This window comes from Pholcus phalangioides, unplaced genomic scaffold (genome assembly GCF_987345545.1).
Source record: "Pholcus phalangioides strain wild (caught in Gottingen) unplaced genomic scaffold, Ppha-v1.0 ptg000172l_1, whole genome shotgun sequence".
In the NCBI taxonomy this organism is placed as follows: domain Eukaryota; kingdom Metazoa; phylum Arthropoda; class Arachnida; order Araneae; family Pholcidae; genus Pholcus; species Pholcus phalangioides.
This window is the reverse complement of record NW_028301637.1, coordinates 5,132,987-5,151,618: the sequence shown is the minus strand read 5'-3', so window position 1 is coordinate 5,151,618 and position 18,632 is coordinate 5,132,987. Positions and strand designations below refer to the sequence as shown.

At 37.3% G+C, this 18,632-nt stretch overlaps 2 protein-coding genes across 3 annotated transcripts; both read left to right on the top strand.

Annotated features, from left to right (window-relative positions):
- The first annotated feature begins 451 nt into the window (after window positions 1–451).
- Window positions 452–3,650, top strand: LOC149063615 (uncharacterized). Its single transcript, XM_089255877.1, has one exon. The coding sequence runs from the start codon at window positions 659–661 to the stop codon at window positions 2,657–2,659; it is 2,001 nt and encodes a 666-aa protein (XP_089112003.1). The 5' UTR covers window positions 452–658; the 3' UTR covers window positions 2,660–3,650.
- Window positions 3,651–4,740: 1,090 nt separating this feature from the next.
- LOC149063614 (sentrin-specific protease 8-like) lies at window positions 4,741–17,698 on the top strand. 2 transcript variants are annotated; one of them, XM_089255843.1, is made up of 3 exons: window positions 4,741–4,887; window positions 5,285–5,426; window positions 11,066–17,698. In XM_089255843.1, exon 3 carries the CDS (start codon window positions 11,165–11,167, stop codon window positions 11,825–11,827), a length of 663 nt encoding a protein of 220 aa, XP_089111969.1. In that variant the 5' UTR covers window positions 4,741–4,887; window positions 5,285–5,426; window positions 11,066–11,164; the 3' UTR covers window positions 11,828–17,698. The 2 variants fall into 2 exon arrangements, with proteins under 2 accessions (XP_089111969.1, XP_089111968.1); XM_089255842.1 differs by having other exon boundaries at window positions 4,741–5,097.
- The last annotated feature ends 934 nt before the right edge of the window (window positions 17,699–18,632 follow it).

Genomic DNA, 18,632 nt, shown 5'->3' with positions numbered 1-18,632 from the left:
TTCTCTTGAGAAGACACCAACGAATAAGGCAACGATAAGGCCTTATTCGTTGGTGTCTTCTCAATATTCTTGGGCAAAGTGGATCAACTCTTCTATTAATATTCTCATTTATAGTTGTAATTATCACAATATAATTTATGAGTTAAAAATAATTTCAATCTTTGACTTGAATAAAGAATAAAAATTCAAGTAGACTTCGTGCAAAATGCGGGAAAAACCGGGATACTTTTGCGAAAAAGTTGGGACGGCCAAAAATACACAAAATATCGAGAAATACGGGACGTATGGTCACTATACTGATGTCTAATGATTACGGTCAAACGCTGTAGTTTGAGTGTTGTTCCTTAGATGGCAGCACAAGTTTGATATATTTCTAACTCCAAAGAACATAAGACAAGTAGAGCCGGCTCTTTTAGATGGTTCACGAGCGGATTAGTCATCCCCCAAACGTGTTTTCTGTTGTCATTTGTTGTGTGGTTTTTGCGGTAAGTGCATGTAAATTGATAAGAGATTATTATTATTTTTTTAAATTCAGGGCGCGTTGATAAAAATGTTGCTGAGCGTCATCACTCACTAGTGACTGTGCTCATGTCTCCATTGCCGTGTTTAATTTGCGACTGAAATTTGTTTAATTTCCGTAAAAAAAATATAAAAAAAAATGGATCCGAACTTGACCGAAGTTATTAACGAAGTGCAACTAAAGAAATTGGACGGTGCCGAACAAATATCGACGGAACAAACAAATGGTGAGAAAAAAACTGACACAGTGATTTCATTGAGTGTCGAACCAATTCAAGCAACAACTGGTCTGGGGAGACAAGAGTCCGAAAATGCTGTACTAACATATCCATTGAGCAGAACATTCAACCAAGATGTAGAGGGATTGGGAGAATTCCATGGAGTTGGAACAATTTCTGACAATGTGAGAAAAAGTGATATAGTTATTTCCTTGGACGCCATTCAAGCTGAGTCTGAACCAGCTGGACCAACGTATCAATATCCCTTCACTGAAGTTCAAACGAATTGCGACGGTGTGAGAAAAAGTGATGGAGTTATTCCGGAGCATGTAAAACCAACTCTGGTTCAAGCCGAGTCTGACCCAGCTGGACTAACATATCTGTTCAACGAAGCACCAAACCAAGATGTCGCGGAACTGGAACGAGTTGACAGAGTTCAAGCAAACTGTGATGACATGAGAAAAACTGATGCGATGCCTCTATTGATTGTAAAACCAACTTTGGTTCAAGCTGAGTCTGAACCAGCTGGATTAATGTATCAATATCCCTTCAGTGAACCATTGAATCAAGATGTAAATGGACGTTTAGACAGAGTTCAAAGAAATTGCGGTAGTGGGAATCGAGTTATTCCGTTGCGTGTGAAACAAACTCCAATTCAAGCAGAGTCCAAACCAGCTAAACTAACCGATAATCAATATCGATTTAGTAAAGACTTGAATGAAGATGACGAGGAACCAGAAAAATTAGATGGGGCTCAAACAAATTGTGATGCCGTAAAAAGAACTGATGTGGCCACTCTCTTGCATGTAAAACCAATCCCAGTTCAAGCTGTGCTTGAACCAGATGGACTAACATATTCATACCCCTTCAGCGAAGGGATAAACCAAGATGTTGAGGAACTAGAAAAATTAGATGGTGATCAAGCAAATGATAATGGTCACGAGGAAAAGACGGACATAGTAATTCCCTTAGATGTAAAACCAACTCAAATTAAAGTGGAGTCTGAACTGACTGCATATTCATATCCCTTCAGCGAAGCATTAAATCATTATGAATTACCATTCACTACTGGCGATGATTTGAAAATTATCTCTTCTGATAAGCCACTGGTATGTGATATGTGCGATAGAGCCTTCACAAAAAAGCTGTACTGGCGCCAGCATATGATGATGCACGAGGGGAAGAAATGTAATCGTTGCCATTTATGTGGGAAAAGTTTCTATGACGGATGTGCTCTGAGAAGACATATCATGGTGCATTCTGGAGACAGGCCATTCACTTGCGAGGTGTGTCATAAATCTTTCACCCAGAAAGGCAACTTACAGAAACACATGAGAGGGCATTCTGGTGAGAAACCGTTCTTGTGTGTGGTTTGCCACAAATCTTTTTGTAGCGGCGAGAACTTGAAGGCACATCTGTTAGTGCACACGAAGGAGAAGCCGTTTTCCTGTGAAGTTTGCCAGAGAAGCTTCTCTGTCCGTACTACTTTGCGGAAGCATATGATGGTACACTCTGGTGATAAACCATTTTCTTGTCATGTGTGCAGCAAAACTTTTACTCAGAACGGCAATTTGCAGAACCACCTACTGTTGCATTCTGGCGAGAAACCTTACTCTTGCGAGCTGTGCTCTAAGGGATTCACTCGCAAAGAGCACTTGAAAAAGCATATGGAAATGCATGAGAATGGCAAGCATTATGAATGCGAAGTGTGTCGAGAAAAGTTCTTTTCGAGATCAGACTTGAAAATACACATGTTCACACATTATAAAGATAAGTGTTTCATTTGTGATGTTTGCGGAAAGCCTTTCGCACGTAAACGGTATTTGAGGAGTCACAAAAAGACACATTCGAGAAAGAAAAGGGAGACCTCGCCATCAGAATTCTGTTCAGAAACAAATCCTGTTATTGATATCACGAGCTAATAACTATATAACGAACTAAGTCGTTCATGCATATTGCTACCGTGTATGTTTGAAGCAAAATATAGAGTTGAAAAGCAATTTTTCTGTGAAATATTATGACCGTAATATATTTTTTTGATATTGATTGCAGTAGTGGCCTTTTGTTCGAGAAAAAGTGCATTATAGTGAATGCATCCAAATTTGTAGATGACCCAGATTCATGCTGCTACTTTTCTGACTTTGGGTAGGGTTCTCGTGCCGCTTCCTGCCCGAAATTTGGACATTGGCTGGGTCAATGTTCGATTAAATTAGCCAATTCGCGAACTGGCTGATTTCCGCTAAAATATAAATAGATGTATCCATATGGTTATCCTCTTTCTCTACTCCTATACTTACTCCGAGTATGCTGACCATATTTCTCCGAGTAAAATACAGGAATTCTGACCAAAAATGATGCTAAAGTAGAGTGACCATACGTCCCGTATTTCCCGCGACAGTCTCGGTTTTCTTTGTTTTTCTGGCCGTCCTGACTTTTTGCGACAGTGTCTCAGTTTTTCCCGTTTTTCTTTCCCGTTATCTTCCAGTAATACTTTATAACACATGACGCTTACTTGGATCGTTGTTCTTTATTTAAGTCAAAGATTGAAATTATATTGCGTCTCATAAATTATATTTGATAATTATAACTATAAATAACATTTATTTCCCACATTTGTTGAACGTTTTATTTCGTGGAATTAATTTCAATCCACTGCAATTTGCAGTAACGCTTCGTTTCCCGCCATCGCTATTTTTCCGTAATTTCAGAAATATGTGGCAACTTTGTACACTTTCAGCGTTGTTCTTGGCAATAATTGGCAATGTCCCGTATTTAGAATTCCAATTTCTCTCAAAGAAATATGGTCAGACTATGCTAAAGGTAAACGAAGTTGCAAACTCCGAGGTTTGCAATTTCGTTTTCAATCAACGAAAAATCGCCCCAGTGATGGGAAATGAAGCATCAGTACAAATTGCAGTGAAAATTTGCTCGTAATAAAAAGGTTTTGAAAATATGACGTGGAATGTATACTTTATTTATAGTCATAATTATCGCAATATAATTTATGAGTCGGGAAGAAAATTTAACTGTTTTATCTCAATGAAGGATAAAAATCCTCTTAGTTGAATAAACGAGACACTTTTTTTTTTTATAAAAAAAAATGTCAAAACTACGGAAATGTCCTGAGAAATGCGGACGTATGGTCACGTCATTTACCACACGATTGAATGAATTCTAGGGTGACCATACATTCCGTATTTCCCGGTACGTTCTGTTTTTTTTGGTCGTCTCGACTTTTTGGCAAAAGTGTCCCGGTTTTTCCCGTATTTTACACGAAGCCTACTTGAATTTTTATTCTTCATTGAAGTCAAAGATTGACATTATTTTTCAACTCATAAATTATTTTATGATAATTACAACTATAAAAGAGAATATTAATCTTCCACATTCGTCTTTGGTGAACGTTTTCTTCGTGGAATTAATTTTAATCCACTTCAATTTGCAGTAATTGTTCATATCCCGCCATTGTGATTTTCCGTTATTTCAACAATATTTGGCAGCTTTGTTTGGTTTTGGCGTCGTTTTTGGCGATAGTTAGCAATGTCCCGTATTTCCCCGTATATGAAATCCCAATGTCCCGTATTTATCTCGAGAAAATATGGTCAGCCTCATGAATTTGTAAAATTATTTTATTTCAGATACAATGCAAAACTTGTACTTTTAATCGCTTTGAATGCTATTTCTTTTTCTTAATGTTTTCAAAGACTAAGGCCGGTATTACACTATAAAAGTTGGATAAAATCTCTTTTATAAAACTTAAAAAATCCAACCAATGAAGCTCATAGGTTACATTCGAGCAAATGCAAACAATAATTTTATTGGTTGAATTTTCCAAGTTTTATAAAATTACTTTTATCAAACTTTTATAGTGTAATCCCTGCCTAATACCGGCCTTAAAAAAAATTATTAAAAAAAAAAAACGTACCATTAGTAGTAGTTGTGCAAGTTTTCAAACGCGACGAGCCAATCAAAAGCGTCTATGATATCAGCTGGATTTGTTTTGTTTGCTTGTGGAAACACGTGTTGGGAAGATCTGTCTAAAACGTTTCCATGTTGTTAGTAATTTGATGGTTGGTGTTTAACGGTTCTTATACATTAGACATGAGAAAGCGTCCACAGTGAAACAAAGAAATAATTTTATTTAAATTTAGTTAGTATTTGATTACCTTTCATGTCAGTAATACTTTATAACTCATTGAATACCGCGAAATCTCGATAGAGCGATACTCTGCGGACCAAGGAAAGATGTTGAGAGAGCATTAGTTTAACACAGGAGTATAGGCATTTCCAACTAAGGCTTGGAAAAACTCGGCGTAGAGGGATTTATCGTTATATCGAGTATCATCGCTGTATCACTATGGTATAAGCAGATAGATTTTGTTTTATTTAAAACATTGCTTTCAAGATTAATTAATCTATATTTTTTGACATGCGGTTATATTTTGTATCCCATCCTTATAAGAGCAATATAAGGGAAGGAGTGGGAATGAGAGGAAAATGATCTTGTTGCCAATTCTTTTATTGTTTGTTATCTCTGCAACTTATAGATGGATGTCTTTGACTGATTTTACTGATGATATTCATCGCTGCTGTTGAAGGAACTTGGGAAAAGAAAAGATTTGCTATGGCATGAGTTACGAATCTAGTTCATTGTGGTTCGTGAAAGCATCTGTGGTCTCCAACTGTGAGGTATGTTTTCGTTTGATGAAAAAATAAGTCGCGGAAGCTATAGTGATCAAAATATTTGTAGGGGCCATTCAAGTATTACGTAAGCAGATTTTCAGCCATTTTGACACCCCCTTGTCAACAAAACTATGATTCCCCCCTTTCCCCCTCCTCCTGTTAGCAGCTTAGAATATTTCATATCTTCAAAAAAGGATGGTTGAAGATGTAAGCAACCTTCGAACCCCCCTCCCCATCAAAAGTCAGCAAATCCGAAACCTCCTTTTCCCCTTGATGCTGACGTAATACTTGAATGTCCCCTAGGTGCAGTAGACGTCACTTATTAGACTCATGAATAATGCCATTGATGCCGTTTATTAAAATCACAGATATTGTTATTACTTTTGTCAAGTATGAAACAGGCCAATATCAAGATGGGGGAAAAAAATTTTCATGCTTATCAGGACTTCGGTTTAGGTTATAAATTTTTTTTTCATCAAATTTTTTTTTTCATTTTGCATATTTCGAAGCTAAGGTTGAACCAGACTAATTTTTTTTTCAAGTTATTGTTTCTCTAAAGGCCCGTTTACACGAGGCAAGTGCTTTAGTTGGTAACTTAATTCTAACTTACCGATTCTTCTTGAAAGTGTCCACACGATAAGTGGTAAGTAGACGCTCATTGGATAATTTTTACGGAGGTGAGTGCAGTTAGCGCATGCGCGCTTCAGTCTACTCAAATCCACAGAGAGAGACAGACGCAACGCGCGGGAGAATAAATAGTAATAATTTTTTGTCTGGCATTCAGAGAGGTGCTTTTTTTAAAGCTCATAGCTTTCGTAACGATGGATGAAGATGAGCACACAGGTAGAACTTGAGAATACTGTTGCTGAAATCTAATGCTAAGTGGTGACGGTAGAGCAATTGCATCTGACTCCATATCAATGAGACATAGTTGTAGATACATTATCTTTAATTATGATGCTATATAGAAGATATTATTTACATGGTACATATATTAAGAGAGAGAGAGACGACGTTGGTGCATCTCGTGTGAGAGCTGGAGCTGAACTGATGTTCACACACACATGGCCCTTCGGACCCTCCGAAGGGGCATCCGGTCACGTGATCATCTCGTGTTTCAGTACAGAATGTACTGAGATTCTTTCACGTGACCAGAGCGTGCTTGTTAAGAGAGAGCCAATGTACAAAGTAAAGTAATAATAATAATACATATAAGAATATATATTGAGGCTCTACACTGTGATCGGAGCCACATTATATGATATTTTTTTAAAGAATATAAATTTATTCACTTTCACTTACTCAAGGGGGGTATCGTTATGTGGTACACATTGAGGACGCTGTATATTCTGACTCCAATTGAAGAAACGGTTGATAATATTTAAGTTCATTTAATTTTAAAAAACTATTTACATAGGTTAACAATATTAATTCTACATAATAAAAAAGGAGAAACTTTTTTCTCACTTGCGTGAGAGTAACACACTGAGCAAGAAGTAGGTCACGCAAGGGAAACAGTTCGCTTGTCCCCTTTTTTCGCCTCTGCCACCCACGCAAGGGGGCGAGAGATGATGCCACAGGGGAAAAAAGAACACACAACATATTATAAACTTAAGTAAGTCATCGAGAAGAAATATAAGATTTCTATATTTCTCCTCTAAGTTGTAAATACCGATTATATGATATTTTAATCGATGTTAAAGAGGAGATAAATTATGAATTATGTACGCCGAAAATACGGGAGAAGATTCTTGGCATTCGTAGGAAATTCTAAGGGTTAAAAATTAAATAATCAAAATTCATTAAATAAAAATTATTTCCAAATTTTCGAAATCATTATTATTTTTTAATTTAATCTATAGAGATGATATCTTTATGTTAAATATTTGATCATGTATTTTTACAACAGATGGCAGCAAATTCGTTCTGGACGAGAGAAATATTCGAAACCCCCCCCCCCCTCCCCTCCAGTTTTTAATATATAAATCCTCCCCACCTGATATATATTTTTGAATCTTCAATTTTTTGTGTACCAATTGTTAATGTTAACTAAGTAAAGGATCAAAATTAAAAATATAACATCCTAGACCAGATACGGGATTAAAAATAATAAAAACCAGGACTTTTCAATGATACAAGTCCCTCCTGGTATTTTAATAAATATTCTCATAATATATATAAAAAAAAACCCCTGGATTGTCTTTTAAATAATGCAATGGGGACCGTTGTATTATTTACAAGTGCTGTCTTGGTTTGGTCAAAAAGTCTCTGGGTTTAATAAAAACATGATCACAGGATCAAAAACTATAATGGCGAGTATGCAAAGAATTAAAAATTAAAATACGAGAGGAAAAAAATTATAGTATGTACAACCTGAGAGAAATGAATCCTCAGCGACATATTCCAACAAGATAATTGAATGTAACATGCTGGGAAAATTGTGTGTATATATATAAACTAAAGAGCCAAAAAAACTGGTACAGGCATGCGTATGCAAATAAAGAGACATGGAACCAATCAGAGTACGACGCTGCGGTCTGCAACGCCTATATAACACAACAAGTGTCTGGCATAGTTGATAGATCGGTTACTGCTGCTACAATGGCAGGTTATTGAGATTTATGTAAGTTTGAACGTGGTGTTATAGTCGGCGCACGAGAGATGGGACATAGCATCTTCGAGGTAGCGATGAAATTTGGATTTTCATGAGTGTACCGTGAATATCGGGAATCCGGTAAAAATTAAATCTACGAAATCGCTGCGGCCGGGAAAAGATCATGCAAGAACGGGACCAACGACGACTGACAAGAATCATTAAACGTGACAGACCTGCAACCCTTCCGCAAATTGCTGCAGATTACAATGCTGGGCCATCAACAAGTGTCAGCATTCAACGAAACATCATCGATATGGGCTTTCGGAGCCGAAGGCCCACTCGTGTACCCTTGATGACTGCACGACACAAAGCTTTACGCCTCGCCTGGGCCCGACAACACCGACATTGGACTGTTGAGGACTGGAAACACGTTGCCTGGTCTGACGAGTCTCGGTTCCAATTGCTTCGAGCTGATGGACTAAAAGCAGGGGACAACCTCATGAATCCATGGACCCTACATGTCAACAGGGGACTGTTCAAGCTTGTGGAGGCTCTGTGATGATATGGGGCATGTGCAGTTGGTGTGATATGGGACCCCTGATACGTCTAGATACGACTCTGACAGGTGACAGGTACGTAAGCATCCTGTCTGATCACCTGCACCCATTCATGTCCATTGTGCATTCCGACGGACTTGGACAATTTCAGCAGGACAATGCGACACCCCACACGTCCAGAATTGCTACAGAGTGGTTCAAGGAACACTCTTCTGACTTTAGACACTTCCGCTGGCCACCAAAATCCCCAGACATGAATATTATTGAACATATCTGGGATGCCTTGCAACGTGCTGTTCAGAAGAGATTTCCACCCCCCCCCCCTCTTACTCCTACGGATTTATGGACAGCCCTGCAGGATTCATGGTGTCAATTACCTCCAGCACTACTTCAGACATTAGTTGAGTCCATGCCACGTCGTGTTGCGGCACTTCTGCGTGCTCGCGGGGGCCTTACACGATATTAGGCAGGTGACCAGTTTTTTTGGCTCTTCAGTGTATAAATATATGTATATGATATAGCATATACTAACAATATCCAATAGTGAGAAATGGCAACCCAAAGGAAATGATAATAGCAGACAGAAGAAGAAAATGACAGATCGTCGCAGTCCAGGAAGAAAAACACCACCAGGCTAGTAAAGAAATTGTCAAAAAAGTCGCCAATCACAAAAGGGATTATATAAGTTACTAGGCCTATAGCTGTTCCAGACTGTATAGAAGGTCAGAAGGCTCTCTTATTGACAGAAATTTCCATACTGAGGTTGAGTCCGAATTAGGCTGTGAAATAACCCATTAGGGGCCCCTAAAAAACAAAGAGAATGTTAATTATGACATACCCTCGGAATAGCGGGGTGGGAAGAAAATGATCCATCCTGTAAAGTGCAGGATGATATGGTGAATCCACATAATACGTCGCCCCCTCCCTCAACGCAGCGCCCTGCATTCCGGCCTGCAGGGATGAATATATCAATTGCAGAGACTCACTGGAGTGTGCTGTTGTATAAAGCTAAGAGTAAATCAGTCAAACATTATGACTCTTTGTCTGATGTTACCAATGTTGTTCATGCCATCTTACCTAGAAAAAGTCCCTTGACTCGGTTTTTTTTCTGAAAATGTCATGTCGTGCATAGAGTATCGTCATTGCTTCAAATTGCAAAGATGTGTGCTATTTTGGTAAAGAAAATGGACAGAAATCACAAACGACCAATATCAGTTTCTGCAAATCAGTGGAGTGACTTTGACCATAAATCCCATTTTGAATAAGTCTGTCTTACTTTTTGGTCCTTTTGAAGATTTTTTTTTGTTTGGTTGTAGTATTAATTTAACCCTTTAACACTCAAAGACTGCCCAGCTAGGGAGTACGAGTATGTTTTTGAGGTTTTCATAAACAACAGGAAAGAAAATGGTGGTTAACGTAAACAACAATGATGAGGCGGGCATCTCCTAGCAATAATACGGTTTCCGTTCGATATCCTCTGATTAGCCACAGATGATGCGACTTGGGATAAAAGGTGAATTTATTATTTAATGAAAATATCAAATTTATAAATATAAAAGTACTTATTTTTTATTCAGTGGTCCCTTGCCACTCTCTGTGGGTCCATACGTTACAACATAGCACATTCTGTCTAACGAGCTGGAAATTAAAGTAGGGATATATTTATATTTGTAGGGCATAAACATTTCTTTGCAAGTTGCGCAATTCAGCCATGTTTGTTTCATTTTCTTGCTTTTAAAGTTTAATATTGTGGGCTGCAAGCTTTAATATTTCCAGTCTTCTTGACAGTGGGGGGGGGGGGGGGGCAGGCCAGGACAGAGAATATTCTTGAGAATATTCTCTGGGACTATCTTCTATTATAAATTACTGGAGGATATTCTTAAAAAATAACAAGAACTTTGGTACTTCCAGAGAATATTCTTGGATATTCTCCTGATGAGAATATTCTCTAGTTGTTTGTAGAGATTATTATAACACACGTTATTACAAATATCCTTGAGAATATTCTCTGGAAAGACAAATACGTTAAGAATAATTATTAGTTTCGATAAGAATATTCCCCAGTAATTTATTACAGTAGTCCCCTTCCAGTGAATATTCTCAAATATTCTCTTTGATGAGAGAATCTCCTAAAGATTATTAAGAGTTTCACATCACTAGAATTAACCAAGTTTGACTGTATGTATGTATGCGGTGTTTGTAAGGCATTCAGATCTGCATGAAAATCTCCCAGAGCTGATAGCTCTGACATGGGAAGTTTGAGCCTAGAAATTTCATTTATGACAGTTTTTCCCCTTGAGAGCAAAATATGCTTGGTTCTTAAATTATTTCTCGATTTGTCCAGCCCTAGAAATATTTCTAATAATTGCATGTCCCATGTCAAGTTTTTATTGCAATTTAACTTCTTCTGCTTATAATTATTTCATTCATTGTTATACAAATTTATGAATTTTGCTGAAAACGTCTTAACATGTTTCTTTTTTTTCCTTTAGACGGCAGAGAAGCTATTAAAAATGCAGAATTTAGCTTGAAAATCTATTGTGGAAGCCTCTGAAACTCATCTCATCAGGATCATATTTTGCATTATAGACATGTCTTCCGAAGAAAGAATTGTTGTAAGTTACGAGAATTCCTCTCTCAGGCAATCAGACATTGAACTCTTGGATCCTCCGAATTGGGTCAACGATAACGTTATTTCATTCTATTTTGATTACTTGGAAAACTTTGTTTACAAGGACTACCGTCAATTAGTTAGTTTTGTGTGTCCGCAAGTTGTACAATGTATCAAATGCAGTGACCGCGAAGACATTGAGATGATGGTTGATGGTCTCGACCTCAAACAGAAGCAGTATGTTTTTCTCCCCGTCAATGACAGGGATGAATATGCCAATTCAGGAGGTTCTCATTGGAGCGTGTTGTTGTATAAAGCCACAAGTAAATCATTCGAGCATTATGACTCTTTGTCTGGTGGTACTAATACCGTTCATGCCATCGCCATAGCTCATGCTCTATCTCCATTCCTGATTGGTGAGGGACAACGCAATATATGTTTTGATGAAATGGAGTGCCTACGTCAAGTTAATGGATACGATTGTGGCATACACGTGATGTGTAATACAGATGCATTGTGCCGTATTTATCTGAAAAATGAGAGTCTTTCATTAGTTGATATAGTTTCAGAAAATGCCATTAGCAGAGCAAGAAGTAGATTAAAAAACTTCATCTCTTTAATGAGGCGCAAACAAATGGGCTAATGGTTTTTGGGGAGGATAATGTACAGGGTTCGATGGAAGTATAATACTGATTTGATAATGCAAACCTAACAGCTATTACATTAGCACCACCTTCATATACAACAGATTGCAACTGGGGGGGGGGGTACCATTTTTGCAGGCCCATCATTGAGTGGTTAATTGTCTACTTAACCTTACATGCAGCTCATACACATTACCCTGCAGAATTTCTAATGAATTAGTTATATGCAGGAATGCATGTTGTGTGGCCCTAATGTATCTATGTTGTTGAAGTTGTGCTTGTTTTGTGCTTTTGCTGATGCTGCCATATGTTTCTGATGTTTTGAAGTTATATAATGTATTTATCATGCTATGCTATGCAAGTATTATTTTGAAGCTTGCTCTCTGTGGAGAGACTTTTTCAAACCTCGCTGGTTAGTTGTCTGTCTTTATATAGCAAAGGGAAATGACTTGTTCACTGCAGCCATTGGGGGCCACAATACATCAAATTGTCACATGCTGAGCAGCAGCAGGGTTTTTTGCATATGATCATGGGCCTCAGGAAGCAGACTAGCTTATTAGATTTAGGTGCTTTTTGTTATTTTGCAACTTTGAGCTGCAAATATGAGTCAATCTACCATGTGAAAAAATGTTTCTCCACAGACAGCAGACGTGATATTTGCATTACATGAAAATTCAGCCATCTGAACGAAGTGACATCAGAGCTGGTGATGTCATGGGTGCTCGAACACCCACCCCCAGAATTGATTCAGAAATCAAAATTTTCTACATGAAACTCGAGATGAACACTCACATGTTCAAAACACTTCCGGGCATGACCATTATCACTTCCAGATATGGGAAACACTTGGTGTGGAGCAGGCAGACTTGCAACATTATGCTTACGTATCTTCACTTCAAAATATGAAACAGAGATGACAGCACTAGCAAGAACATGAAGCAAGTAAGACTTTTGCAACATAAATATGTTGATGCCATGCATATATATATTTATTTTATTTATACCATTTTGTTGGCCCTTTGGCCTATATAAGAGAATGTGACTGAATGAAACACAGGTATTGTTTGATATTGTACAAAAAACTAGTGGTAGTGGGGGAGTCTACTATAGAGCTTGGGAGTTTGTTCCATTCACCAATGGTATGAGGAAAGAAGCTGTATTCAAAGCAATCAGTAGAAGCAAAAATAAGTTTTATTTTAAGGGAATGGTCAAGTCTTCTGAAGATGTAGGATGGTTTGGCTAGAATACCAGAAGTATCAAAGTTGAGATGACCATCGGAAGTCTTATAAAACAGGATTAGTTGAGAAAGATGGTAAAGTGGGGAAGGAGATTAAGTTTGGATATGGAAACAAAGGGTGACCAGCAGTCGTGGATGAAGTGAGTGGATTTATTTTGAATCAATTCGAGTTTGTCTATATTATTGGAGGTGTAGGGGTCCCAGATTTCAGAGCCATAGGACAGTACAGGATATATAAAGTTTGGTGGCAGAGTAGTCTGATATCCTGAGTGGAATGTTTAAGGTTGTGGAAGAAACATTTCTGGAAGACATAAGCAACATGTTTGTTCTAACATAGGTCAGCTGAGACCATAGCGCCGAGGTATTTAATTCAAAAAACTTGTGACACGGTTAAATTATTGATCAAATATGAGAATTCAAGAGCAATTAATTTATGGGGAAACTCTCACGAGCACTATTTTTGAAATGCTGATAGGCATCTGCCATAAGGAACACCAGTCAGAGATAAAAGCCAAATTATGTTGGAGAAGTTCTTGATTGAACACATGGTAAATTATGCAGTCATCTGCAAAGAATCTAGCAGTGCACTTGAGGGATTTGAGGAGGCCATTAAAATGTAAATTAAGCATAATAATGGGGAGAGAACAGATCCCTGAGGGATACCAGACTTTATAGAGGCTGATGGGAAGTTACAATCTTTAAAATGGACAAACTGTTTACGATATTTCAGGAAGGCCTCCACCCATTTAAGCAATATGTTTACACACCTAGGTGGATACCGGGAAGGGGGAATCCTCATTTATTCTCACAACGTGTTCTGACGTTATTATGAATTCCACGGAAGAATGTGTGAGGTGCATGTACAATTAAGTAGTAATAATGCAGTGAAATCTTGAATACCAAAAAGAACTTCAAGTTATCAAACTACCCAAATTTCTTAGGAGACAAGCATCAAGAAAAGTGTCATTTTCAAGTTTTCTGAGACTCAATGACTTCTTATGTGAAAGAGATGTACTGTAATGAAATTAATTTAATTTAATTTTTTTGGTTATCCTTATACACCAATTTAGCAATCATATATTGAAAATTTAATTTGCCAGTACCGATTTAGGTAGTATAAACCTGGCTGGAGGTTTGTTAAGTCCTGCCCTAGAACATTGAAGGCTCTTGGGGCCACAAGCAAATTTTGACTTGAACAGATGTTTGACCCATCTGAATTTGACTAGTTTATTGAATTGATAGTGCAGTTATATAATTGCTGTTACATATGTGTGGATTGTTCAAATAAAATGTAGACAAAGCAGCTCAAAAATTGGCAGTGTGACCTAAAAGTATCTGCATATGCTGGTATTTGTAAAGAAATAGTACAGTCTCAGACATACCGGGTGCATAGGTAACAGGCATATGAAATTTTACTGGCGAACCATGGATCCTAGAGGTACACTTCCAGTTAGAAAATGGTCATTTAGGTTGCAAGGTGTTGTATAGTTATTAAAATGAAAAAAATTAACTAACACAGTCCTGTGTGTCGCAAATCCCAATTAAAAAGTTGTCCTGTCTCTCCTGGTGCCAGCAAAAATAATTCCACTTTTCTAAGTGCAATATTCACTGAGGTATTCAAATTCGAAAAACAGGAAAGTCGAGAAAAACAACATCAAATGTGGGAAAACTCAATCCAAAGCTCACATTTTCCAAAGATCTTTGTATAAGTGGCCATCTTTTGCCAGTGCCAGCAATGTGAGCAATGTGTGCCTGAGTTATGTCTGGCTGTCCATGTTTAGTCCCGTTCAGTGTATACAAACTCTAACAAAAGAGGATTCAGTGCCTTTGAAGTCATGGTTTGTAGTTGCCTTTGAAGATGTGGGTTGATTCCCCGCAAGGGCAGTTGAATTTTCTTTCCTGGATTTATTTTTTCATCAGCCATTCAGTGAAGTAATAGCGCAGAGTGTGACATCATCTTTGGGTAAACTTCTTGGAAATATCGGTAGAGCTTGAATCAAACCTAGTATTCACATAGGGTATTGCAGAGCTGTGAGAGTTGAACACATTTTGAGAAAATTGTCCTTTACCCAACTTTCATTTGATAATGTATTTCTTTGATTCTAAATAACCACCTTCACGTAGAAATCGAACCATCAGTAAGAATGCCAAGATGCACTTGTTCAGAAGCATCCATCACACAATGAGCATAGATTAAGAACTCTTCTACCAGTGTCACAGACATAACTTTTTGCGCTGTTATTAGAGGTTGAATCACACAGTGCTGCCATATCTTGTTTGTCTTATCAAGTAATTTCATTTTTGTTAGCTGTATCTGTTTTGTTAGAACAATTCACAAATATTTCTTGTTGGTTTCGGTATCATAACTCGTCTATAAATTTTTTTTTTCATTTAGTTTTTTCTATACAGTGACTGACTGAATAATTCAAATTCATGTGTATCCTACTTGATTAACACTGTACATAGGCATTCATAGAATTGCATTATATAATCTTCTTAACTTAGCAGTGCTGGACAAATCTATTGCTCGACATCCCTAGGCATGTATAATTTTTCAACCACATGCCCGATGCTACCATATAAAACAAGGCTGCTCAATTTTTATGAGAGTGCATTCCACTTAAGTAATCTGGAACAGCGTCACTGGTCATGTAAGTGAGCTGTATATATGATGAGGGTCATTTAAGTGACCTGTAAATGTTCAGCGTACTGCCTGAGTGATCTGGAAATGTGCTGGGGCCACTTAAGTGATGCGAAACTGCATAAAGTGTCACTGAAGTGATTTGGAACTGTACCACAGGTCACACTCAAGTGATTTGTGAATATGCCGCTGGTCTTAAGTCAGGGCTTGATGAATCCCAGGTCACTGTAGCTACTAAAAAGTTGGTATTGGTGCCTAAAATTTTCTATGCATTATTACTAGCTCCTGCAAAATAAATATGCTTGGCTCCTAAAATATTTGGTTGATGCCTAGATTTATTTTCAGTATGTCAAACCCTGATTTGAGTGATCTAGGAATGTTCTGTGGGCTTCTTAAGTGATGTGAAACCTCCACAGGTTTCTTAAGTGATCTAGAAGTGTGCTGTTTAGTTCATTTTAGAAAATTAGGTTTGAGTTCAAGGGTCACATGTTAAGCGTGTATGGTATAAAAATACTGATTTGGGCATGTAATAAGTCAGGCTTTTAAATATTTTGGTGATCCGTCCAGCCCTGTAGCTTACCTATTATTGTTATTCAAGAATGAAATTGCATGCTTGCAATTTTTTTTCTTCATTTTCCACTTATAAAGAATGTGTCATTTAGCTGTTTTTTTTGTTATCAATACCTATTGAGATTTTTATTGTATGTGCTGTATCAATTATTCCACCGATGTATTTACAGTTACACTTTTTTAATGTTGTAATTTTGAACACAAAAATGTTTGATTCTGCGGTAGGCTATATGAAAAATGTACAGTAGAACCTTGATAACTTGACACCCCAAAAGCATCTATGAGCATATCGACTTAAACAGATGTCGAGTTAGTGAGGTTTCATTTGATCTCAATCCTCTCAAGTTTTTACATAACTTATGACATATACATAAAAAAATCATCCTCAATTTTTTTCGAAAAGTTTCAGAATAATCTGAAATTATGATTTAAAAAAGTATCGTATAGACCTAAGTGTATATCAAAATATCTGTTATTTGTGAATGAGCAGTGCAATTGCCGAAAATTAGGAAATTTTTTTTTTTTTAACTTAGAAATTTTGATCTAAAGAGACTTTTTTACAGTCCCGTCATTTAGGGGGGCAATGCCCCCCCCCCCGGCTTTCGAAAATACACTAAAAATGGTGTATATATATACATACATTGAGTACATGTGCTTTGCCTTCCCCCCCCCCCCCGGAAAAAGTTGAAATGACGGCACCTCAAGAGGAGAGGGGTTTCACAAAAATGAGAAGAGGTTGAAATTTTCGAGAATTTTCCAGGTAGGGCCTCAAAAACATCACTTGGCCCATGAGGCTCTTAAGACGGCCCTGACTAAGGCAGCGCTTCTCAATCTTATTTCACTTGCGGAGCCCTTTTTGGTATATAATTTCTATGGCAGAGCCCCGTAGGTCTATTTTTTATTTATTCATCAAAGTTATTGATTTAATTTTTTTTCAAAAATATTTATATATATATTTTTTAAATTTACTGAGTTTTTCATTTTCTTTGAGTGGCCACTGCTCCCCTATAAGTTCGCATGGAGCACTGGTTGAGAACCGCTTCTCTAAGGAGATAGTGACCATTGGTTCTACTTTAAATATTGTTTCTCTTGATGGTTATACTATCGCCCCTCCAATATTTTCTAAGCAGGTTACGAACACCTTGTATTATACCAATATGCTGCGCTTCCACTATTAGAATTGGTAATTGATATTCGTAGAATGAACAGTTTTTATAATTTAGATATGCATCTGGAAATTAGTATTCATTTTATCTTTAATGGCGAATTTGGCAATGACATTATATTGTTGTGATACTCAGATTTAATGGTGTGCTGTGATAAATTGTACTATAGAAAGAATGCATTATGTTATTAATATGGGAAGGTTTCTGGAATTGTATCAGCTTTTGTAATCTCAATAAATTTAGTCATATATGTTCAGTCTAAATTTGGGATTTGATTTCTTCATGGTTGCGAAACTTTTCCGAAGCACTTCGCGATAGAAATATGGTGTTGGTGTATCTTTTCTCTGGTTTTTCAAACTTTGTGAACCTAATATCTTATCCCGAGGTTTTTTTGGTTGGGGGTTTTTTTATTCTTCGAGTTGATGTTGTCAAGCTCGCCAAATCTTTTTTTTGTGCTTTGCGAATGCTTTTTTTTTCCTTAGTTTTATTTAGAAAGAAAAAAATTTGAGGAAAATTTTACCTTCTGGTGATTGCGCAAGAAAATTTGCTACTGCTACTTCCATCAGGGGGCCACAGTAGGTTTTTGAAATCAATCATGTGACCTGTGTGTTTAAAGAGGTTTTGTGTGTTGAAAATAGAAATTGTTTTTTGTGAAATCAGAAATATATTTTTTTCCTACATTATAATCACAATTTCGTCAGTCGGAACTAATATCAAGAATAAAATAGTTTTTTTTCATCTTTTCGTGGACCGCATAAAATCACCTCGCGGGCCACCCCTGATCTATACAGTAGTTGTTTTCTACACATACAAGTATTGGTTGTAAATTCACCGTATTTTTCTGATCGGTTTTCTGAGATAAATTCATATTATGCAAGCGTTTAATCGGATTGATTGAGTTGATTATCCCAACTACAATTTTTAACTGCGATTAACAATTGATGAATTAATCGGACCTGTCGCAAAAAATTGCCTACAGTAATGATGATTGTTGCCAATCGGAATAAGAATACAGTCAGCCCCCCGTATTTGCGGGGGTTACGATCCGGGGGTGACCGCGAATACGAGAAATCCGCTAATAACCGAAACCAGTTTTTTTTTCTTGTATATCTCGTTTATTGATTAGCATGAGAACAGCAGGGTAATGCAGAGGTATAAGGGAATATCAAAGAGGATGTTGCAATTGTGTG